Genomic DNA, 23,886 nt, shown 5'->3' with positions numbered 1-23,886 from the left:
GGCCATGGCTCACGGGCCCAGCCGCTCCGCGGCATGTGGGATCTTCCCAGACCAGGGCATGAACCCGTGTCCCCTGCATCGGCAGGCGGATTCTCAACCACTGCGCCACCAGGGAAGCCCTAGGCTCTCATCTCTTTGAGGGCAGCGTTCATGTTTTCTTCATTGTTCTGTCTTCCGCGTGCCGGCTAAGTGATTTGCAAATGCTTGTCTGGTGAAAGAATTGATTGAATGGACAAAGCAGAGGGGAAGTGACTTGTCCAAGGTCACGCAAGTAAGAAGACCCAGGACTTGGGTCTCCTCATCCCTACTTGCTGCATTCTTCTCACTCACCACCCAGTACCTGGGAGGGGAGTAGGATGGAGAGGTTCACAGTGAGGACTGTGGACAGACCAGGGTTTAAGTCTAGTTTCTGGCCTACTGACTGTGAGGTCTTGGCAAATCCGTTCATCTTCTTAAGCCTCAGTTTCCCCATCTGTAATATGGATTGTCCAAGTACCTGCTTTTAAGCTTGTCGTCAAGACTAAGTGATTTTAGGCATGTAAAATTCTTAGCATGGGAATTCTAGCACATTCCAGCACACAGTGAAGCACCCACGAATGTGAGCTGTGATGATAATGATATAATAATGTGGAAATATTTCTGATACAATTAAAGTTTCTTGTTTTTTGTTTGTTTGTTTGTTTTGGCCACGCTGTGTAGCATGCGGGATCTTAGTTCCCCGACCAGGGATCGAACCTGTGCTCCCTGCAGTGGAAGCTCGAGTCTTAACCACTGGACCGCCAGGGAAGTCCCTCTGATACAACAAATGTTAAATAGAAAGAAACCCATAAAACTATGAGCACTCAGATTAAAGTGGTATAAAATTAGGTCTGACCATAGATACAGATTGGAAGCGAACAGGCAGAAATGGCATTACAGCAGGTACTGTGGGAAGTAAATGACTGACCCAAACAAACCTTTTTTTTAAAAAAAAATATTATATTTACTTTTTCTTTCTTTTTTAAACCAGAATTTAAGGCCACATTTCCACTTTTATAAATTTATTTATTTATTTATTTTTGGCTGCGCGTGGACTTTCTCTAGTTGTGTTCTGTAGTTGCGGCGAGCAAGGGCTACTCTTCATTGCGGCGCACGGGCTTCTCATTGCGATGGCCTCTCTTGTTGAGGAGCACGGTCTCCAGGCGCGTGGGCTTCAGTAGTTGTGACTTGTGGGCTCTAGAGTGCAGGCTTAGTAGTCGTGGCGCACGGACTTAGTTGCTCCACGGTGTGTGGGATCTTCCTGGACCAGGGCTCGAACCCATGTCCCCTTCATTGGCAGGAGGATTCTCAACCACTGCCCCACCAGGGAAGCCCCCTTTTTCTTTCACTTTAATTACAAAAGATTTATGTGAAGAATCCTAATAATTCAGAAGCATATTCTCTCCGTGGCTCCCCAACCAAAATCCTTTTCTCCAGAAGTAGCCAATGATAACAGTGTGATGCGGGTCCTTCCGGAATTTTTTTCTATGCCTACATAAACTCTCAAACCAGAATGGGACCATAACTTGCATTATTGTTTTACAATGTACATTTTTTCATTCTATAAGCTGACGTCTTTCCCTGTCAGTGTATATGAAATCCATCTCAAAAGTGTTCACAATAAATATGTAATACTTTTGTAATTCATTTTTCTTTCTTTCTTTCTTTCTTTCTTAATTAATTAATTAATTTTTGTCTGTGTTGCGTCTTCATTGCTGCACGCAGGCTCTCCCCAGTTGCGGCGAGCGGGGGCCACTCTTCTTTGCAGTGTGTGGGCTTCTCATTGCAGTGGCTTCTCTTGTTGTGGAGCTCGGGCTCTAGGCCGGAGGGCTTCAGTATTTGTGGCTCGTGGGCTCAGTTGTTGTGGCTTGCGGGCTCTAGAGCGCAGGCTCAGGTAGTTGTGGTGTACGGGCTTAGTTGTTCTGCGGCATGTGAGATCCTCCCAGACCAGGGCTTGAACCCCTGTCCCCTGCATTGGCAGGCAGATTCCTAACCATTGCGCCACCATGGAAGTGCCTGTAATTCATTTTTCAGTGGATAAATCCTAGTTCATTTGTCCATCAACAGGGGGTTGATGGCCATGTAAAGTTGTTTCCAATTTTACTCTATTCTAAATAACGCTGACATTGAACTTTCCTAGTGTTTAAACAAAATCAAGTGAGAGAGATTCAGAAACAGATCACGAAGCGTTGCCAGGGAAGGTCTGCTGCTTCTCCTGTCTTCTTTCCCCTCCTCGCCTCCCTTCTCAGCGGAGCCCGGAACCCGAGGGGGCAAGGACACTGCTCCAAAGCCCGTGTTTGTAACTTCAGTTCCGTACTCCCTCTCACCAACTGCTGATTGGTGAGGTCCAAGCGAATGATGATAATAAACAGATCCTTTAGATTGTAAAGCACCCTGCATGTGGGAGGGGTTGATACTGCTGTTATTATTTCTACATCCAGAGCAACGGTAGCTTTGGTTACGTGGTTGACAGCAAGTCGGAGGAGGTGGGATGTAGCAGGATTGAGGGGGAAGGGCATGGGGCTGTGAGTCAGCAGACCTGGGTCCACGTCCTGGCTCTACTCAAGCTGAGTAGCTGTGTGACCTTGGCCAGCTGAGCCTGCCTGGGGAATAAACCTACCTATCTCGGGTGACCCTTGTGGAGCTCACAGGAGGTGAAGCCTGGAAGCTCACTGTCCGGCTCTCAGAGGATGTCCCGCCAGAGGGAGGTCTCTGTCTGCCTTTGCAGTCGTCAGTGTGGTCCAAGCGTGAGGCATTTCTCCTTTCTGATGCTGTTACTCTGCAGTTCTGGGCATGTCACGTGGTCCCCGGCCTACAACTGCACATCAGTCTTTGGCTCCGCGGTGGCACGTGAAACCTTTGGGCAAGAAGCCAGTGCTGACGGGCGGCAGCCTCTTCACATTGCTTGGTTTCATTTAACACGGTGCCCATGGGTACCACAGGCCTCTGACAAATTGCCGTCTCCCCAGTGCCGTGTGCGGACCTGAGAAGCGGTGGGAATGACTGCAGGCCCAGCTCCTGTTTCCACCCCTCTGACTCCATTAGGGGAGCGGCTGGGAGGGCGGCCCCGTCCCCCTCCTCCCTCCTCACAGGCGGTCATTTCATTCATGTCCACCTGGAGATTGTCACTCAAGGAAGTGAATGTTCCGTACTGGGGAGATCCCGATGGCAAGTAACATCATCCCCAGAGGGGAAGAATAGTAGGCTCTCTCTCTCTCTCACGGCGTTTTTTTCTTTTCATTCTTTTCTTTTTCTTTTCTGACTCCTGAGTAATACATGCTCATAGTAGAAAAATTGTGTAACACAGAGAACCCCCTTTAAAAAGCCCAAAAACTTCCTGCTCTAAGGGAATGGTATTGTTAACATTTGAGCCTTTAGACTCAGAACTCAAGATGAGAATTTCTAATATTTCTTGAGCACTAACTGTGGGTTTTGGCATGTAAGTGCTTTACGGGCATGGTCCGGTTCTGCTTTCCTAGTAAACCTGTGAAGTGGGTAAGATTATCATCGTGACTTTACACATGAAGACACTGAGTCACAGGGAAGTTAAGGGAGTGTTCAAGGTCTCCAGTCTCCTATTTTATCCTTAACCACTAGACTAGACTGCCTCTTCCCAATTTCTCTTCCCCTCCCTCTCTAATTCGTATATCTATTTAGGGTCAGGTGGTGTATCAGTCAGATTCTGGCAGAAAACAGAATTCCACTCAGATGCTTCAACTTGGAGAGGTTAATAAAGCTGCGAGCAGGGTTAAGGGAACCCACAAGGGGTACCCGCAAACTCACAGTGACAGAACCTATTACCTCCCTTTGGCCTGAATGAACAGAGGGAGGGAATAGTGTTACCAGAATTCAGCGATGGCTGGGCCTGTGAAAGGAGCTGTCACAGCGGGGGTTCAGCCACCACCAGAACCACATGGAGGGCCGTTGGGAAGATATACCCCTGTCCCTCTCTGCTTCCACCCTCTGACCTCCTGCCAGTGCCTCCCATTGGCCAAAGGCAACCAGAGGTTAGCAGGCAAGGGAGTTCAAAGGATAGTCCAAGGGCTCATCCTCCCGCTTCTTTGAGCAGGGCATGGTTCTGGGGGTGCAGGTGATGACCAACAGCCCAGGAGATGGTTGTAGGGGGGTGGGGAAGATGTACTCCCTGGTTTCCCCCAAAGAAAGAAGGATTATCCTGGTAACTCTGATCATTGAAAACATCATTCAGAACAGAAGAATCTCTCTGCCTAGCATTCTCTTTGTTCTGGTGTTTTCCACACCCTGTCCATTTCTGTCCCTCTCCACTCCTTCCTACCGTTAGTTCCTACCTGGTTCAGCATTCCCACAAACACCTGAGTAGAAGTCGTCAGTGTCTCAGATTTAGAACAGAACCTTCCTGGCTAGGGAGTGATTGTTCTTGACCATGGGCACTCGTGGCTGGGTGTGCCCTCATGCTGTTCCATTGCTATGTGTAGGTATGCAAAGGCACACTTCTGGCACACATGTCGTAAACATCTGTGATATACTCTCCCTTGTCTTTAGCGTGACTGTAACTTTTGTGTTTCAAAGTCCTTTTGTTCTCTGAAACATCCTTTCTCTACACAGCCCTGCTCTGAAGTGGGAGGACAGGAGCTCTCATCCTTATCTGACAAATGGGGAAACTGATGCTCGAAAAGGGGAAGGCCCATCAGATAGGAAGTGGCAGACCTGAAACAAGACACAGTGGTCCTGATTTTGAATTCAGCTCTTCCAAGTGTACTTGCCTTTCAATCTTGGGAAGTTTTTCCTTAGCCAGCTTCACCACTGGGAGAAATTATTCAGCGTGAACCCCCTGAGGCTGCTGAAATGTCATGTAGTGGGACGGACTTTGGAGCCAGAGAGTTTTGGCACACCTTATGACCTTGGGCAAACCGGTGGAGCTCTTTGGGTCTCTGTGTCCTCATCGGTAAAATCAGGGGGATAATAATTAGGAGTTTGGATGGAAAAGTCAGCTGCGTAAGGTCTGATAAGTTGACAGGCTGGCTGGCTGGTAGCCAGAAAGGCTCCCGAGGTGAATGCAGCCCAGGTCTCTAGACTTGTCTCATTGGTGTTCCATCCAACCATCACCCATGTGTTTTTCCATTTATCCATCTACCCATCCATCTGACCCCAGACTCCCTGGGTTTGAATTCTGACCCTGCTATTTACTGGCTGCGTGATCTTGGGCAAGTTACTTCACTTCTCAGTGCTTTAGTTTCTTCTTTTGTAAAATGGAGATATTAAGAGTACCTATTATAGGTTATTATGAAGATTAAATGGGTTAATTGATGTAACATGCTTAGATCAGTGCCTGGTAAATAGCAAACTCTATAAATGATAGCTTTATTGTTGTTATTTATTAAGAACTGCGCTAAACCCTGGGGAAAATGGCAAATGAGACTGATAAATTTTGGGGGGGGTGGGGGCCGCGCTGCACAGCTTGTGGGATCTTAGTTCCCTGACCAGAGGTCAAACTCAGGCCTCCTACAGTGGAAGCGCAGAGTCCTAACCACTGGACCGCCTGGGAATTCCTGAGACAGATAAATTTTTGTCTTTGTGGACTTTATATTCTAGAGGAGGAGTAGAAACAAATAAGTCAGTCAGTCAATCAGTATAAGTTCCGTTTGTGAACTTATGAAAAAAACAAACCCGGCATGCTTACTTCATGGGAACAGAGTTTCTGTGTTTTGTTTTTTTTTTTGCGGTACGCGGGCCTCTCACTGCTGTGGCCTCTCCCGTTGCGGAGCACAGGCTCCGGACGCGCAGGCTCAGCAGCCATGGCTCAGGGGCCCAGCCGCTCCGCGGCATGTGGGATCCTCCCAGACCGGGGCACGAACCCGTGTCCCCTGCATCGGCAGGCGGACTCTCAGCCACTGCACCACCGGGGAAGCCCCAGAATTTGTTTGAGGGGCGATGAAAAATTTTGGAAATAGATGGTAGTGGTTGTTGTACAACATTGCGAATGTAATTAATGCCCCTGAATTGTTACACTTAAAAGTGGTTAAAATGGCAAAAACAAAATAAAGCAAAACCGAAAAACTAGCTATAACCAAAAACGTAGAAGGAGGGACCCACTTTAGACAGAGTGGTCAAGGAGCACATAGATTGAGATCTGAAAGGTGAGAGATGTCAAGAGACAGGGGACAAGCCCACTGTCCCTGCAGAGGGACCATTAAGGGCAACCCCCAAGACAGGGGCAAGCCTGGTGTGGCCGAGGTGCAGACAGAAAGCCAGTGTGACGCCGTCATCACGGTGATCGTGGCAGTAGGGGTGGGGAAGTAGTGGGAGCTGAAGCAGGGACTGTGTGCAGGGACCCGGAGCTTTGATAAAGAATTTCTGTTTTATTTTGATGGGCGGTCATTGGAGGTTTTAAAGAGGGCATCCAATGGAGTTTTGAAGAAATCCTTGTGGCTGCTCTGTGGAGAATAAACCCTAAGAGGGCCCGAGTGGCTACAGGGAGGCCATGGAAGAGATAGGGCAGCCATGCAGGCAGGAGCTGAGAGTGGCTTGGACCTGGACGCAAGTGGGGATGGAGAAAAAGAACAAATCCAATTTACTGGGCTCAAAGATGCTGAGTCATGCTAACCCTGGTGGGACAGCTTGATGTATAAACCGGTCGATTCATTTTTAATGAGAGGTACAACTGCAGGCCAAGTGGATATTGCTTCTTCTGGGCAAGGACACCCTCTCCCTGCAGGCCACCGAGATGGAAAGCCACAGCGTCTGAAGGCTGCTTAGTGACCCCAGAAGGCAAACCCGGGGAGCCAGCCAGTGGTTGCAATGTTGAAGAGCATCAGAGGCTGACAGCCTGCTGAGCTGGCACCAGAGGGGGTCAGGCAAGCATGCTGGGCCTCACTGGGCCCCTCTCTTCCAGACAGGGCTGGCGCAGGCACTGTCAGAATTTACTTCTCTGGCTGACCTTTCCCTTTTCTAATCCTGTGCATTTGGGTTTTCGTATGTTAGTGTCATCAGTTAGGCTTTGCCGGCCTCTGTCTCCCTCTATCCATCTGTTCTGGGTGGGCACTTTTTTTGTTTTGTCTTTTTTCTGGCCACACCATGCGGCACGTGGGATCTTAGTTCCCGACCAGGGATTCAACCTGCGCCCCCTAGAGTGGAAGCGTGGAGTCTTACCACTGGATCACCAAGGAAGTCCCTGGGTGGGCACTTCTAAACTCCTGCTTCGCAGACCACTCCCCACTCTGGCTTCCCATTACTGTTTGTAATTCTGGACCCTCTCAGGGTTGTTTTATTGGGTGCCCTCTTTATGTTATTTTCCTGAATCTTCATCACCCACCTGAGAGGGAGGGAAGACTATTTCTGTTTTATAGGTGAGGTGACTTAGGCTCAGAGGAGTGAAGTCACTTGCCCAGGGTCCCAGAGTGAGCTAGTGGTGGAGCCCGGCTCCGGGTCTAGGTCTGACTGACCTGGGTCTGCCCCCGCTGCCTTGCTGCCCTGCGTGGAGGGGTCCATGAGATAACTGTGTATGGAGTCCCTGATGCTGGGCCTGGCCCGCAGTGGCTCAGCAATGGGAGTCTTGCCCTTTCCAGCAGAGTAACACTTCTGACTCTTGCAAAGCTGCCAGCCCCCATCCCCCCACCCCACTCCTTCCCTTCTCCCTGACTCCAGCCTGTCCCTCCTGCCAGGCTGGGTGGAGCTCACCTTTATAGGCTTCTTGTTCCAAGAAGTCAAGATGTCAAGACTCCTCCCTGTCCTCCACACAGCCCTACTTATTCCCACATCTGGGCGCTTGCCCACATAGTGACTCAGCCCAAACGCCCTCCCTGCCATCACCTGTCTAGATTCTCCCTTTTTTCAAAACCTAACTCCCTCACCCTGCACTCCCTACCTGATAAGTCTTCTTTGGGAACTCCAGACCATACTCCTGATCACCAGGTCCTAGAATCTTCTAGAGGCTGAAATGTACACTGGCAAATCTAAGTCACATCCTGGGTGAGTATCATCCTCCCGTGTAGCAGTGAGCTCCACAGGAACCAGCACATGTCCCTCTGGGTCCCCTACAGTGCCTGGCCGGCTTGGCCGCCCAGCGGGCTCCATCAGTCTGTGCTGACCTGGGCCTGGGCAGAACTGTGCCCACGTGACTGGCTGTGGCAGGAGCCAAGGCCAGGTTCTTGGCTCACTTTCTGTGCCCCAGTGAAAGAATCATGCCATTGTCCCTGGACTTGTGAGATAAAGAAGGATCTCATCATAGGTTTAAAAACTAAAAATGTGATTTTTCTTTGTAATTCATAACTTTTTTTAGAGTTTAAACAGATTTTATTTATCTCTTTCTCATCCTGTCATACCAGGCCATGTGCATTGGAAAAATTTATTTTTTAACTTCTAGTTTTTTTAAATCATTCAAGAAATCTCCAAGTATAGTAGAAAAAATGAGAACTACAGTTAAACAGAAAGAAGAAAAAATAATTTGTATACCTGCCTTCTAGAAACAACCATAGTTACTACTTTGCTGAAATTTCTGTAACTGTATGTGTGCATTAATCAAAATAGGGTCAATCTGTACAAACTGTTGTGTATCATGCTTTTTCACTCAGGTGAAAATTTTCCATGATTCCATGATTTAAAAAATATATATATTTATTTATTTGGCTGCATCAGGTCTTCTCTGCAGCACACGGATCTTTCATTGCAGCACGTGGGCTTCTCTCTAGTTGTGGCGCACGGGCTCCAGAGCTCATAGGCTCAGCAGTTGGGGCACACGGGCTCTCCAGTTGTGGCGTGTGGGCTCTGCAGGGTGCATGCTTAGTTGCCCCGCGGCATGTGGGATCTTAGTTCCCCAACCGGGTATTGAACCCACGTCCCCTGGAAGGTGGATTCTTAACCACTGGACCACCAGGGAAGTCCTTTCCATGACATATATATATATATATATATATATATATATATATATATAAAATATATATATTTACATATTTATTTATTTATTTTGGGGTGCGTTGGGTCTTCGTTGCTGTGTGTGGGCTTTCTCTAGTTGCAGCGAGAGGGGCTACTCTTCGTTGCGGTGCACGGGCTTATCATTGTGGTGGCTTCTCTTGTTGCGGAGCATGGGCTCTAGGCGCTCGGGCTTCAGTAGTTGCGGTACACAGGCTCAGTAGTTGTGGCTTGCAGACTCTAGAGCGCAGGCTCAGTAGCTGTGGCACACAGGCTTAGTTGCTCCGCGGCATGTAGGATCTTCCTGGACCAGGGCTCAAAGCCGTGTCCCCTGCATTGACAGGCGGATTCTTAACCACTGTGCCACCAGGGAAGTCCCACTCAAGCCTCTTTTGCTCTCCGGGTCTCACCTGTAAAAGAGGAGGAGAAGACTGAATTATCTCAGAAGGCTTCCAGCTCCTTTCCTCCGAGGTTCTCCCAGCACCAGACAGTCATGCCAGCAGCCTCTGCTGGAGACCTGGGTGGTGAAAGACTGGGATATTTATTTCAGGTTACTCTCCTGGCTTTTTCCAAGATGATGCAGGCCCAGGGAAGGTTCAGAGAGTATGTGCTGAAATCAGACTGAGGCAGAGGTGGGAGTAGGTGTGCTGGAGTCTCTGGGGCTCCCTGGACCCATGAGGGGCATGTGGGTTCTGCTTCTCCCAGCACAAAACATACAGATTAGTCTATGGGTTCTGGTTTTTTTTTTTGAAGCAAAATTAAGCAGGCATTTATTTTAAAGGTTCTTCCCTGTAGGCCTTATCTAACATTATGGCTGATATCCTCCAGTGTGTGCTTAGAAGAAATCCAGAGCCAGGCAGATATGTCTCAGTTTGACACCACGAGGCTGTGAGCCCCCCTGGAGCAGCTCTTCTTGCTTTGAGCTCTGGCACAGAGTCAGCCCTTACTGTCATATAAGCAACAGAGCGCCTTTATTTAACTATGGCTTTAAATTATACCCTTAAAGCCCGGGGTAATGACGTGAGTGGAAAGCATTTTTGGGTGGGGATGAGGCAATGTGGACCAAGGCCTTCCCTTCCTCCTCTTCTTAACAGCGGCATGTGTAACAACAGACCCTCTCATTTGTGCTATGAGCTCCAGCTTACAAAGTGTTCCACTCATTATCCACGAGGTGGGAATGGAGGATGCTTGTGACCTCTCTAGGGCCCTAGAGATGTTGGGTGGCTGAGTGGGGTCCTCAGGGTCCCTGACCTTCTGTCCAGTGCCCCTTGCTTTGGGTGGGGCTGGTGGTCCCTGGAAGGCAAGGGGCGAAACTGAAGAATAAAAAGGAAACGTGGGACTGGGGCTTGGAGCATGTGCACAGCCCAGGGTGAATCCTGTGTCTGTCTGTCTAACTGCCCATCCAAGGCCCCATGGTGGGTGGGGTGAGGGAGGGACCTGCCAAGTCTCATCTGTATCTTTCTCATTTAGTATGATGGATTCAGAGGACGTCTCTAGACTCAGGGGTGAGGGTTCCTGCTCATTTCTCTGTTACCCGGTTTTAGCTCCAAACTTTTTTTTTTTTTTAAGAGGTTTGTTTTCACCAATGGGGGTCAGAAATGGGTGCTTTTGCCTTCCTAAAAACAAACAAACAACATGGGTTAAAAAATATAGATGTATTTTTTAGATTATACAAGTAATTCCAAAGTGTATGAAGTAAAAAATGAAACTCCCTCTCTTATCCCACCCAGTGGAACTCTCTCTTTTTCCTCTATCTACTTCTGAATTATTAACCTCTCTTAACAGTTTGGTAAGTATCCTTTCAGATCTTTTACTACATGTGTACAAACACAAAGATGTATTGGTATATTTTTTTATATATAAAAATGGGACCATGCCGTTCTTTCTTTCTCTCTCTTTCCTTCTTTCTCTCTCTCCCTTTCTCTCTTTGCAATTGGCTTATTCCAAAGAGCAGCTGGGCAACGGGTCCCTGATTCTCTGAAATCTCCTCACTTCTTGCTCTGAGGGCGAAATGTTAAGAATAGTCGGTTGCAGAGATAATTTCTAAGTCCCTCGCTTTTTGGATGGGTCCTAGTGAGACCAGCCGACTGCCCATTTGTGGCAGATGTGGAGCCCGAGCCCAGTTCGCCTGACTTTGACATCATCAGGGCTATGCGTTTTTTAAGAGTACCTTCCTGACAACATCCCTGTGAAGTCAGGGGGCAGGAATTATTGAGGCTTGGGGCATGAAGAGCTTCGTCCGATGTCAGGGCTGGAAAGGCCGGGAGCACAGGGCTCTTCGGGTTGAGTTCCATTTATTCAACATTGATTGAGGGGCTACCGTGTGCCAGGTGCTGTAGTGGGAGAGACAGCCTGGCCAAGGGCCTGCCTGGAGGTGGTCACTGATTATCCCTGGTGCTCTTGGCAGAGTGGGGCCCCCTGGAGAGACTCTCCCCGCCCTTAGGAAGGGCCCTGATTCCAGACCTGGGCCAAGAGCTTGGGCACAAGGGTGGGTGGGGGTCTGTGACCTTGGCTGTTGCCACTGACCCCTCACTTCTCATGACTCTGTCCCTATCCTCACTTCCTCTGTCTCTCCCCCCCTCCCTCCTCCTTCTCTCTGCGGCTCTTTGGCCATTTGTCTCCATCTGTCTCTCTCCGTGTGTGGTTCCTGTCCCCCTCGCACCGTTCTGTCGCACCGTTGCTGCCCCTCTCCCCCATCACATGCTCTCTCCTTCGTGCCAATGCAGGCGTGCTGGTCACCATGACAACAGAGACAGGCCCAGATTCTGAGGTGAAGAAGGCTCAGGAGGAGGCCCCGCAGCAGCCTGAGGCAGCCGCCGCAGCTACTACCCCTGTGACCCCCACAGGCCACGGCCATCCCGAGGCCAACTCCAATGAGAAGCATCCGCCCCATCAGGACGCTCGGCCTGCTGAACAGGTGTGTGCCTGAGAGCACAGGGTCCCTCTTCCTGCCCAGCCAGTCCTCCAGAAGGGAGGCAAGGAGGAAACTGAGATGTATTATTGACCCATACATGCCAAGCACTGTGCAGGGGGCATAGTGTTCATTTTTATACTTAATTCTCTGAGACCTAAGAAGGTAACTATTGATTTCCCCATTTTACACTTGGGGAGACAGAGCCTCAGCAGGATGAAGTGAGTTACCCAAAGTCACATTGCTATAAAGTGACAGAAGTACAAGTCAAATCTAGATCTGATTTTGAAAATCGGTGGCCTTTCAACCTTATTTTCCTATCCCCCAAGGCTGTCCATTCTAGCGGGGCAAGCCCAGGGTGACTGCAGAGCAAAATTCATCACCCTAAAAAGAGACAGGGGACTTGGGGGTTCATCTGGCCATTGAATTCACACCTCCCCTAATTCACAACTGGATCAGAGAGGGCAGGGACTTGGCCAAGGTCACTGAGGGTGTCAGTGACATAGTGGGCAGGGCTCTGACCTCCATTCCCTCCACTAGATAAGTCCCAGCCTCATGCTAGACCCAGTGACAGACTGAGAAGGAGGAGACCATGTCCTGATCACTCATGCACTGTCCTACGCAGATAGGACAGCTCTGGCCTCTGGGTTCGGTTTTTGTGGGATGCTCCCTCCTGCAGGGGAGCAGTGGACCCCTCGTTTTGAGCTCACCCATTGTACGCAGAAGCTGTGGCTGTCTTCCCTCACACACCCACCATAGACCGTGGTCACCTGGGGGGTCTTAGAGGGCAGTGGCTCTCATTTTGGGGTCTGTCTGAGCCCCAGCTGCATCCTTATTGCATCTCATTTGGATGAAAGGCTGTGGTTTCTAGCTCGCTGACTAAACCCTTCCCTTGGTTGGGCCTGCAGAGCCTAGACATGGAGGAGAAGGACTTCGGGGAGGCCGATGGCCTGTCAGAGAGGACCACGCCCAGCAAGGCCCAGAAATCGCCCCAGAAGGTTGCCAAGAAGTACAAGAGTGCCGTCTGCCGAGTGACTCTGCTCGATGCCTCTGAGTATGAGTGCGAGGTGGAGGTAGGGAGCATCACAGGCCCCGTCCTTGGTCGACCGTCCTCAGAGCCAGGGCAGGCCTCTGTGCGCATTCAGCCTGGGCCAAGCCAGAGGGCATCCGCTCTTCACGGAGGACCCTGGACCGACGGCCGCGTCCTGGGGAGATGACCCGGCCAGCCCTCCTTTGCACAGATGGTGGCACCGAGGCCCGCAGAGGGCTCTTCTGATTGCAGATAGTGTTAGGCGAGGCACAGGGCTGGTGCCAGGAAAAGGCTTCTCAGGGTGGCTGTACCTTAGCAAGGAGTCACCGTTTGGGGGCTGATCTGTAGCCTGGTGGGACCTGGGCTCTTTCATCTCACCCAGCAGACGCTGAGGTTTCAACCAGAATCATTTTCATGTGTATAACGGGTGTGGAGAAGGGCTCCCCCCGTGAAGCACCCTATCCAGGGCACCAGGACAAACTGGTCACTCGAGGCTTCCATGGTGAGGTGTCCCCCAGGCACAGGGAGGTGGCGCATTGGAAGGACCCTCCCCCCCCAGGCTGTGGAGACACCCTGTGGCATGACTCTGGCCCACAGTGGGTGGCTAGGCAGACACCTCCTCTGTGGGGTCAGCCCTCCTGGTCCCACATGTAGCATCTCCCTTTCCTGTACAGGCTGGAAGTCCCACCCAAATTCTGAGCTCTCGCTCGCCCCCTTCGAGGTTCTGCCCTGGTCCAGGCACCAATCCTGGCCCGTCCACGTGTATGGAAGAGTCCAGAGGGTGGCCTTACTGCCGAGAGTTACAGGACCCACCTCCCTTTCTCCCCCGATCCCCGGTCTTAAGGGACCGACTTCTGAGGCCTGGGAGGCTGGCTCTGTCATCTTTGCCGGGATGGGTTTTTGGTTTTGTTTTTAATGTTCATTTCTTCCATAGAAAGGTTGCAGGGTGGACACCTTGCCTACTCCTGGGCAAAACAAAGGGATATCTTCTCCTGCCCATGGTGGCCCCAAGGTGCTGTTTCAGCTGCCCTAGAAGAGTGTACGGGTTTGGCCGAGGCCACTCTCTCTGAAGGTCTCCTCCAGGCTCAGGAATCCCTTGGTTTTCCAGCTGCTACACGCAGTCAGGCCTGGTGCCAGGTGACCTAGCCAGACCTTGCAGGGACCTCACCCGCTCCCTGGAGTCCGCTGCCTCTTTGGGTAGTGACTGCTTCACACGCCCCCTGCCCCGTGATCACTTCACTGATGCTTATCCTCACCCCTGTGGGTTTGGGGTACGCAGCCAGGTTCTGGGCTTTGTCCTCCTGAATCCTCAGGCCCAGATGGTGTTCAGAGAGGTACCACGCCTTGCTGATGGGAGTTGCGGGGAGAAGGTGGCTCGAGCAGTGCTGCTTGCAGCTGAGGCTGATTTAGGCTCTGTGAGCCCCTGTGGAACCTCACTTGCTGCCTGGCTAGAGGTGATGCTCCCTTCGTGTAAGGGGCGGGGCCAGGGGAGGAGAGTCACGCTGTGACCCTGATTCCCAGGCCCTCCCCTCCTCCCCTGCCCCTGTCCCTCACAGGTCAGGTGGCTTGTCTCTTCCTCTCATGCTCAAAACTCAGACTTCTGGTTTTCTGGTCCTTGGGTCCAACTTAAGCCTGTTTCTCCTAATCACTGTACAGGAAGGAAAAATCAGTCACTCCCCCACCCCACTCTGGGTTTCCCCCAAGCAGGGCTGAATTCTAGGAGGACCCCAGGAGGGCTTGGAAGAAGGCAGTTGATGGGCTAGGCATTAGTGTCCCCCCAGGATTCCTTAGGACTTGGAGAGCAGAGCCAGGTGGGTGGCAGGAGTGCTGAGATCCTCCCCAGATGCTGGAAACCTCTTGTGGGTTTTCACGTCGTCGTCATCCTGGTGGAGCCTGGGGCATCTCTTCGCCCCACCCTGAGGTGTGTTCCAGCCTCACGGCAGCTCTGCTCTTCTCTTCAGAAACACGGCCGGGGCCAGGTGCTGTTTGACCTGGTCTGTGAGCACCTCAACCTCCTGGAGAAGGACTACTTTGGCCTGACCTTCTGTGATGCCGACAGCCAGAAGGTACCTGGGCTGGGGAGCGGGGCTGGCTGGAAGGCCTGCCCTGGGTTGGTGGGGGGGGGTCTCTTCCCTTAGGCCCCCATTGGCCTGGCCACATCCCATGGCTTCCATCAGCCCTCAGATCTTCATTAGGTACCTTCTGTCTGCACGCCTCCAGGGTTCAGCCTGCCCTGTCCATCCTCAGTTCTCTGTCTCCCCTGTGCCCCTGTCCTTCCTTGGGGGCCTGCAAGTCAGCCCCAGATGGGTATCTGGAGAGCCGTGGCATGGCTTCCTGTGGGAGCTGCGGCACTCACCCCCAGCCCCTCTTCCCCACCCTTGGGAAGCTCCTGCCTGAGTTTCCTTCTTCCCAGCAATCCCACTGCAGCTGCATTACCCATTTACTGAGCTGCCTCCAAGCAATGCCAGGCCCAGGGCCCCGGGGCCCAAACCCTGAGTGAAGCCAGGCCTCATTCCCTCACCTCCCAGTCCCAGGGGAAAGGACCCAGACAGCTCAGCCAGGGAAGAGTGTTCTCAGCTAAGGGGCTGTTGGCAGGCCATTTCGGGACGTTTCTCTCTCCTAGCCCTACCCAAGTCCCTTCCTCCATCTCCCTCTAAAGAAGTCTATCTTCTCCTACAGAACTGGCTGGACCCCTCCAAGGAAATCAAGAAGCAGATCCGGAGTGAGTGACTTGCTGTGGTAGTGGAAGGGTGGCGGGAGGGTGGGGGGGCTCCAGGCCTTGAGGGTCCTAGCTGTGCTGCTCCTTCCTCCTTTGGGAAGTGCGTTCAGACCCATGAGTTCGTTTGCTGTGTGTGGCAGATCTTGGGGAAGGCAGGGTATTGTTCAGAGATGAGGAGCCTGAGGCCTGGACAAGAGGAGTTGGTGTCTGGAGTCACCCAGCAGGTTAGCAGAGGGATCACAGCTGCCTTCCGGGTGTCAGCCCTAGAAGGGACCCACAGAGTCATCTAGGACAAGGGGACAAGCCGATGGCCTCAAAACAGCCACCCTTCTGTCCAGGGCCAGTGCAGGCTTCGGTGATCAGTGACCTTTGACTCAGCTCAGAATCCTTGTCCCCACAGTACTCTAGGCCACTGCCAACTGAGAGGAGTGAATGTGTCCTGTGTTTAATGATGGGTGACTGAGGCCCAGAAAGAGGCAGTTATTTACCCAAGATCACAGAGTGAGGTATGGGCCATGCCAGGTCTTGAGCCCTGGCCTCCCAGCACCATCCTGCACTCTTTTCAAGACCTGGGTCGAAGACAGATGAGCAGGCCAAAAACCTGTCATTTCTGGCCCAGAGGAAAAAAGGCATGTTGGGAGGGGCGGGGCAGCCTTCAAACGCCAGAAGAGGGAGGTAGGTGGCCTCAGCCAGGGGGCACGCAGTGAGTGGGGACTTGGAGCCTAGAGGCAGGGATGCCTCCACTGGCGGCTCCTCCTCTTGGCTGTGCTTGGGCTTCCTGATCCCCTGGCTGGAAAGCTATAGCCAAGCCTGTTGCCGGGACAGCAGGCAGCTGGGCCTAGGGATGCCAGCTGACTATGCAGGAGGGGGCTTGAGGGATGCTTCCTGTAGCCTCCTGTCAGTTGGAGATAAAGAGGCAGGCTCACGGACAGAGCCCCCTTTTCTGGGGCCAACAGGGTCCTAGGCCTGGCCTTTATGCTGTCCCCAGGAACCCCAGGCCAGCTGGGAGGCCTGGCTCTCATGCCTGAAAGAATCGGAACACACACAGTGGCTGAGAGTGTTTGGAAGGACCAGGACCTTAGAAAAGAGAAGCTGCTGACAGAATCTTTGGGTCTCGGCTCCCTCCCCAGGGCGAGAAGTGATCCCCTTGGGTTATGAAGGAGCAGGGCTTCCTCCTTTATTTAGTAAAGCCACAGCCTCTGTTCCTACCCCTGCAGTTTCCACCCATTCACCCCAGTTCTGGCTTCTGGGGCCCCCACAGAGCAATTTTTTACCCACTTTCTTGATTTGTGACAACTCCAACCTTCTGAAGGTGGCACCTGAGTCCTTATGTCCTGGCCTTCAGAGTTGGGTATATTTCCTCCCAAATCTCAGGGCCCATCACCTAGGGCACTGGGAGCAATTCCTCCACCTCTCTGGATTCTGGCATCTCCCTAGCAAGTGGATTAGTGATTACTGCCTCACTAGGTGGGGTTGAAGGTTCAGTGATGTGAGTGTGGACAACAGCCAGCACATAGTAGGTGCTTCACATAGTAGGAGGCAATCTGGTGTGGTGGTTAAAAGGACAGACGCGGGAAGTAGACTGCCTGGATTTGAATCCTGACTCCATCACTACTTCTCGTGTTATTTAATTGCTCTGTGTCTTGTCATCTGTAAAGTGGGGGTAACCCTTATCTTTAGGGTTCTTGTGAGGATTAAATGAATTATTAGGTGTTCAACACCTAAAAGGTGCCTGCCCATAGTAACACCCAGTTTGTATTAGCCACTATTATTGTTATTAATTATTACCATTATTCTCTCGCTCTCTTTTTTTCTTGGCCGTGCTGTGCGGCTTGTGGGATCTCAGCTCCCCGGCCAGGGATTGAACCCGGGCCATGGCGGTGAAAGCCCGGAATCCTAACAACTAGTCCACCAGGGAACTCCGCCGTTATTATTCTTGAGACAGGGATTGTTTCCTGATTAGGCTGCTGTTTCCAAGGAGTCAGCTGCAGTCAGGAGCCTAGGTTGTGGAGTCCTATGATCAGAGGCTAGACCTGTTTTCTGTCGCTGACTAGCTGGGTGATCCTGGGAGAATGACTTAACCTCTCAAAACCTTCATCTATTAAAAGGAAAGTCTACCTCAGGATCACTGTAAAGATTAAATTCCAAAAACACGTGTAAAGTTCTTAGCAAGCCAAGCGACCAGCACTTAGTAAGTGTTGGAGACATGACAGCTGTAGGGTGAAGATGGTGTGATACCCACAGGGACAAGGATGGTAGTGATGGCATGGCCTCCAGCCCTTCATGTCCACAGCCCTGCCCTGGATGGGCCTCTCTTTCTCACTTTGTCAGAGGTCCCTTTAGCGCGTGGAGCCCCAAATGTCCCAGGGGTGGTCTGACCATTGTTCTGGATTATGGCCTTTCATCAAGGCCTCCTCCCTCCCCCCTCTTCTTAAGTGGTCATCCCTCTTCTTGGTTTGCAGAGCTTGTTTCCAGCTGAAACCTCAGCGTTTATTTTTCTCTACCTTGTAAATGTGTACCATTGATTTTTCATATCTAAACGTGGAGGTTAAAATTTATCCCTGTGAAATGTTCTTTGTTACTTGTAGCCCATTATATTTGCTTTTGGATCTTGTTTATAATCCAGTTCTGCCATCTGAGATGGAGTCAACATTATATAGGGCAGAGTTTTGCAACATGTTTTCTGAGAAACTTTAATCTGGAAGGATGCCCTGTGACAAATAGATGCAACAGGTCAAATGGATTTGGGGAACTCTTGAATGCATGTCCCCCTTCAAGAGGTGCAATGCACAGTAGCAGAGTGAGGGCTCTGAGAAGTCCAAAGTTAGGAAACCTGTTTAATGTGGTATTTTCTAGATTAATTATCTTCCCATAAATGTCCTGGGGCACAGACTTTGGTGTAGGGGGAAGAGCATGGGCTCTGGATCCAGGTGGCCTGGGTCTGAACTTCAGCATTGCCACTTCCTAGCTTGTGACCTTGGACTGGCCACTTTACTGCCTGGGCCTCACCGTCCTCATTTACAAAATGGGGATAATCATAGGACTTACTTACAGGGATGTTGTGAGGTTTAATGAAGCAATGTCTGTAAAGTACTTAACAGCATGCCTGGCATGCACCATTGTTTTCCTTCTTTCTACCTTCCTTCCCACTGCTAGTTCACAAGTCTGTTAATCTGGGCCTCAGTCTCCTCATCTGTCAAGTGGGAATAATGTGCCAGGCTCTCTTATTGGATTGTCCTAAGATGATTGTTATGGGAAGACTGAAAAATTGCCCATGGCATGGTGCATCTGGGCCACCCATGGGGGAGATGGGGCCTCTCTGATCTCTCCCCCATCTTCTCTTCTCAGGCAGCCCCTGGAATTTTGCCTTCACAGTCAAGTTCTACCCCCCTGACCCTGCCCAGCTGACAGAAGACATCACAAGGTGAGGGCTGGGGAGGGGTGGTGGTGGAGGGGGATGGACACAGAGCCCTGGGAGACACAAGGTGGTATACGGGTACATGATGGCAGGTGCAAACCCAGGTGCCTACTGAGGCCAGGCAGACAGCATCAACAAGGGAAGCCAACTCAGTGCAAGAGAAAGTGATACAAACAGAGGGGTCGATGGCAACTGACCCTTGACTTCAGAGGGGTAGGTGTCATGGGGAACAGTGGGGCTCAGTGTGAATTCAAGGGGACAGATGCCGCTCAAAACAGTTGCTGTTCTGCTCGGGCAGTCACTGCCACGTGGGAATCAGGCCTGATAGTTGGAGTGAAGCTAGGGATTTGAGAGTAAAAACCACGCTTTTAAAATATTGGCAACTAATTTAAACTCTTAAAAAGCATGGTGTGGGCCATCTCTGGGTAGGATAAACCAGACATGTCTGAAGGCTGATGTACTGGCTGGACCGCCAGGTTTTAACTTTGGGGATAGGAGGGATTAGAACACAGATGCCTTTGCAAATGGGAGTTTGGTCCTGTGTGCTACTCTGTGCACATGGCAGGCGTGTGGGAGTCAAATGAGGCATGTGACCACCCAGGGAGGCAAGCCCAGGCTGCTGGGGTGAACGTGGATTGTAGGTGCAGGCCTTGTGCCTCAGGGCCAGTAGATAACAAGGCTTAAAGATTAGAAGGGGGTGCAAAGCATCTCTCAGGATGAGAGCTTCCATGGGGCTCATCCTGCCTCTGAAATCCAAAACAGGGAGGGGCCTTTCTCTTTATCTAAGCCCCTTCTAAAGAGATAGTCTTACTTTACAATATCCTGGGGCTGTGTCATCCTTGTGCTGGGCCCTAAACACCTGCCAACCATAGGATGTGGCCTGGAGTTATTCCTACAGCAGGAGAGGGAGCTACTAAGCCATCCTCCGTCTCCCATTGGGTCCCTCCTTAATCTCTGCCATTTGCCAGGCAATGGGCCAAGGTCAAGAGGCCTTGGGAGATAAAACAGATATCCCTGGAATAGATCAGACCCGAGGCCTTGGCCTCATTAGCCCTGCTCTAATCCCTGGGGTCAGCTTGGGGCCAAGGTGGCAGCAGCAGGGTCTAAACTTCATTCCCCAAAGGGCTGAGAGCTTTAGACCAATACAGCTCCCATCCCCTGGTCTTGCCCACTGGTGCCTCTCCTCTTTGTGCTGGTCCCTGGACACTGGGGACACCAGTAAGGAAGTTAGCCCTGCCCGGTGTGGCTGGCCTCAGAGGATGGGGTGGTAGTAGCAGCTGATTTAGTCAAAAATATTTAGAACCCAAATAAACTGGTCCAAATGACAAAGTGACTGAAATGAAAGACTGATCAGTGTGTTTGGTAATGATTTCTGAATTTGGAGACTTTTGAATGATATGCTTATAAGCCGACACACGATGCCTGTAATGTTTGAGCTGTTGCTGATTCTGAGCCTCTGCCGTGGCTCTGAGCACACAGTGAGGCCGCATGTATTGTACTTTTGGCCAGAGCTTCAGTTCTGACTGCAAAATAATGTTGTGGAGCAGTAAACTATACTAGTAAAAGCCACTTAAAAGGAAAAGAAACAAGTAATTGGAAAAAAAATGGTGAAACATAGCAAAGTGGGCAAGGAGGTATTATAGGCTGAGCATGAACTGGAATATTAAAAAAAAATACACAGTAACTTAAAAAGCAATAAAAAGTGCTTTGAAATGGTTCTAAAAATTGTAAAATCATCCAAGTGTGCATGAAAGTTATAAAAATAATCATGGCCTAGTGGTTGGAAATGTTTCTTTTAAACCAATTTGGACAATTCATTTAGAGCTGGAGCCAAATAAAAAAGTTTTGAGAAAACATTGGCAAACAGGTTTGTCCAGACGGTGGAATATGGTGCAGAAGTTAAAATGAATAAAGTCAGGTCACGTGTGCTGACATGGGAAGGGCTCTAAGGCACATAGTTGGGAGTGAGAAAGCAAGCTGTGTAGTCAGATATAGCATTTGATAGCATTTACATGGTAAAAACACACATGAACCAAAACCACATGCATTTAAAAAAATTTATTTTATTGAAGTATAGTTGATTTACAATGTTGTGTTAATTTCTGCTGTACAGAAAATGATTCAGTTATATATACATATATACGTATTCTTTTTCATATTCTTTTCCATTATGGTTTATTATAGGATATTGAGTATCATTCCCTGTGCTATACAGTAGGACCTTGTTGTGTATCCATTCTCTATATAATAGTTTGCATCTGCTGATCCCAAACTCCCATTCCATCCCTCCCCCACCCCCTCTCTCCTTTGGCAACCACAAGTCTGTTTTCTGTGTCTGTGAGTCTGTTTCTGTGTCATAGATAAGTTCATTTGTGTCATATTTTAGATTCCACATGTAAGTGATATTATGTTGTATTTGTCTTTCTGTTTGTGACTTACTTTACTTAGTATGATAATCTCTAGTTGCATCCATGTTGCTGTAAATGGCAATAGTTCATTCTTTTTATGGCTGAGTAATATTCCATTGTGTATATGTACCACATCTTTATCCACTCATCTGTCAATGGACATTTAGATTGCTTCCATGTCTTGGCTAATGGAAATAGTGCTGCTGTGAACATAGGGGTGCATGTATCTTTTCTAATTACAGTTTTTTTCTGGATATATGCCCAGGAGTGGGATTGCTGGATCATATGGCAACTGTATTTTTAGTTTCTTGAGGAACTTCTGTACTGTTTTCCATAGTGGCTGGACCAATTTACATTCCCACCAACAGTGTAGGAAGATTCCCTTTTTTCCACACCCTCTCCAGCATTTGTTATTTGCAGACTTTTAAATGATGGCCATTCTGACCAGTGTGAGGTGGTACCTCATTGTAGTATTGATTTGCATTTCTCTAATATTTCCCAATGATGAGCATCTTTTCATGTGCCTATTTGCCATCTATATGTCATTTTGGAGAAATGTCTATTTAGGTCTTCTGCCCATTTTTTGATTGGGTTGTTTTGTTTTTTTTGTTATTGAGTTGTATGAGCTGTTTGTGTATTTTGGAAATTAAGCCCTTGTTGGTTACATCATTTGCAAATATTTTCTCCCAGTCCGTAGGTTGTCTTTTTGTTTTGTTTATGGTTTCCTTTGCTGTGCAAAAGCTTGTAAGTTTGTTTAGGTTCCATTTGTTTACTTTTGATTTTATTTCTATTGCCTTGGGAGACTGACCTAAGAAAATGTTGGTACGATATATGTCAGAATGTTTTGCCTATGTTCTCTTCTAGGAATTTTATGGGGTCCTGTCTTATATTTAAGTCTTTAAGCCATTTTGAGTTTATTTTTGTGTATGCTGTGAGGGTGTGTTCTAACTTCATTGGTTTACATGCAGCTGTCCAACTTTCCCAACACCACTTGCTGAAGAGACTCTCTTTTCCCCATTGCATGTTCTTGCCTCCTTTGGTGAAGATTAATTGACCATAGGTGTGTGGGTGTATTTCTGGGCTCTCTATTCTGTTCTGTTGATCCATATGTCTGTTTTTGTGCCAGTATCATGCTGTTTTGATTACTGTAGCTTTGTAGTATTGTCTGAAATCTGGGAGGGTTATGCCTCCTGGTTTGTTCTTTTTTAAAAAAAAATATTTATTTATTTATTTATTTTTGGCTGCATTGAGTCTTCATTGTACCGTGCGGGCTTCTCATTGCAGTGGCTTCTCTTGTTGCGGAGCAGGGGTGGGCTTCAGTAGTTGTGGTGTGTAGGCTCAGTAGTTGTGGCTCATGGGCTCTAGAGCGCAGGCTCAGTAGTTGTGGCGCATGGGCTTAGTTGCTCCATGGCAGGTGGGATCTCCCCAGACCAGGGCTCGAACCCATGTCCCCTGCATTGGCAGGTGGATTCTTAACCACTGCGCCACCAGGGAAGTCCCTCCTGCTTTGTTCTTTTTCATCAGTATTACTTTGGCAATTCTGGGTCTTTTATGGTTCCATATAAATTTTAGGATTATTTATTCTAGTTCGGTGAAAAATGTCATGGGTAATTTGATAGGGGTTGCATTAAATCTGTAGATTGTTTTGGGTAGTATGGCCATTTTAACAATGTTAATTCTTCCAATCCAAGAGCATGGGATATCTTTCCATTTCTTTGAATCATCTTCAATTTCCTGTATTAATGTTTTATAGTTCTCAGCATATAAGTCTTTTACCTCCTTGGTCAGGTTTATTCCTAAGTATTTTATTTTATTTTTGATGTTATTTTAAAAGGGATTTTTTTCAGCAATAATGGAGCTTCTGCATGTAGAGGATTGGTAACTTGTTCCATGGTGGCAAGAAAGAAGTATTTTTTTTCTTGCTGTATAATGTTTCAGTTTTAATAATTTTGAAGCACTTGGATGCATTCAGAAATTAAAAATAAAAACCATAGATTAAAAAAATAAATAAAAGGGATTTTTCTTTTTACATTTCCTTTCTGATATTTCATTGTTAAGTGTAAAGAAATGCAAGCAATTTCTGTATGTTAATCTTGTATCCTGCTGTCTTGCTGAATTCATTTGTCAGTTCTAGCAGTTTTTGTGTGGCGTCTTTAGGGCTTTCTATATATAGTATCATGTCGTCTGCATATAATGACAATTTTACCTCTTCCCTACCAATTTTTGTCGTCTGCATATAATGACAATTTTACCTCTTCCCTAACAATTTGGATACCTTTTATTTATTTTTCTGGACTGATTGCTGTAGCAAGGACTTGAAATACTATGTTGAATAGAAGTGGTGAGAGTGGGTATCCTTGTCTTGTTCCAGATTTTAGCGAGAAGGCTTTCAGCTTTCACTGTTGAGTATTATATTGACTATGGGTTTGTCATAAGTAGCTTTTATTATGTTGAGGTATGTTCCCTCTATACGCACTTTCATAAGAGTTTTTATCA

At 49.0% G+C, this 23,886-nt stretch overlaps 1 protein-coding gene across 30 annotated transcripts in view; it reads left to right on the top strand.

Moving 5' to 3' along the window:
- The window catches only part of EPB41L1 (erythrocyte membrane protein band 4.1 like 1), a 157,808-nt gene that overhangs the window by 89,199 nt on the left and 44,723 nt on the right, over nt 1-23,886 (top strand). For all 30 annotated transcript variants that reach the window (XM_067013068.1, XM_067013051.1, XM_067013048.1 and 27 more), the window contains 5 exons: nt 11,631-11,821; nt 12,724-12,888; nt 14,807-14,911; nt 15,525-15,567; nt 18,913-18,988. In XM_067013068.1, the coding sequence (XP_066869169.1) occupies nt 11,645-11,821; nt 12,724-12,888; nt 14,807-14,911; nt 15,525-15,567; nt 18,913-18,988 (566 nt within the window). In that variant the 5' untranslated portion in view covers nt 11,631-11,644. Of the gene's footprint in view, nt 1-11,630; nt 11,822-12,723; nt 12,889-14,806; nt 14,912-15,524; nt 15,568-18,912; nt 18,989-23,886 lie in introns of those variants that run through there.

Source organism: Kogia breviceps, chromosome 14 (genome assembly GCF_026419965.1).
Source record: "Kogia breviceps isolate mKogBre1 chromosome 14, mKogBre1 haplotype 1, whole genome shotgun sequence".
In the NCBI taxonomy this organism is placed as follows: domain Eukaryota; kingdom Metazoa; phylum Chordata; class Mammalia; order Artiodactyla; family Physeteridae; genus Kogia; species Kogia breviceps.
The sequence above is the reverse complement of the archived record's forward strand: the minus strand, read 5'-3'. Positions and strand labels throughout refer to the sequence as shown.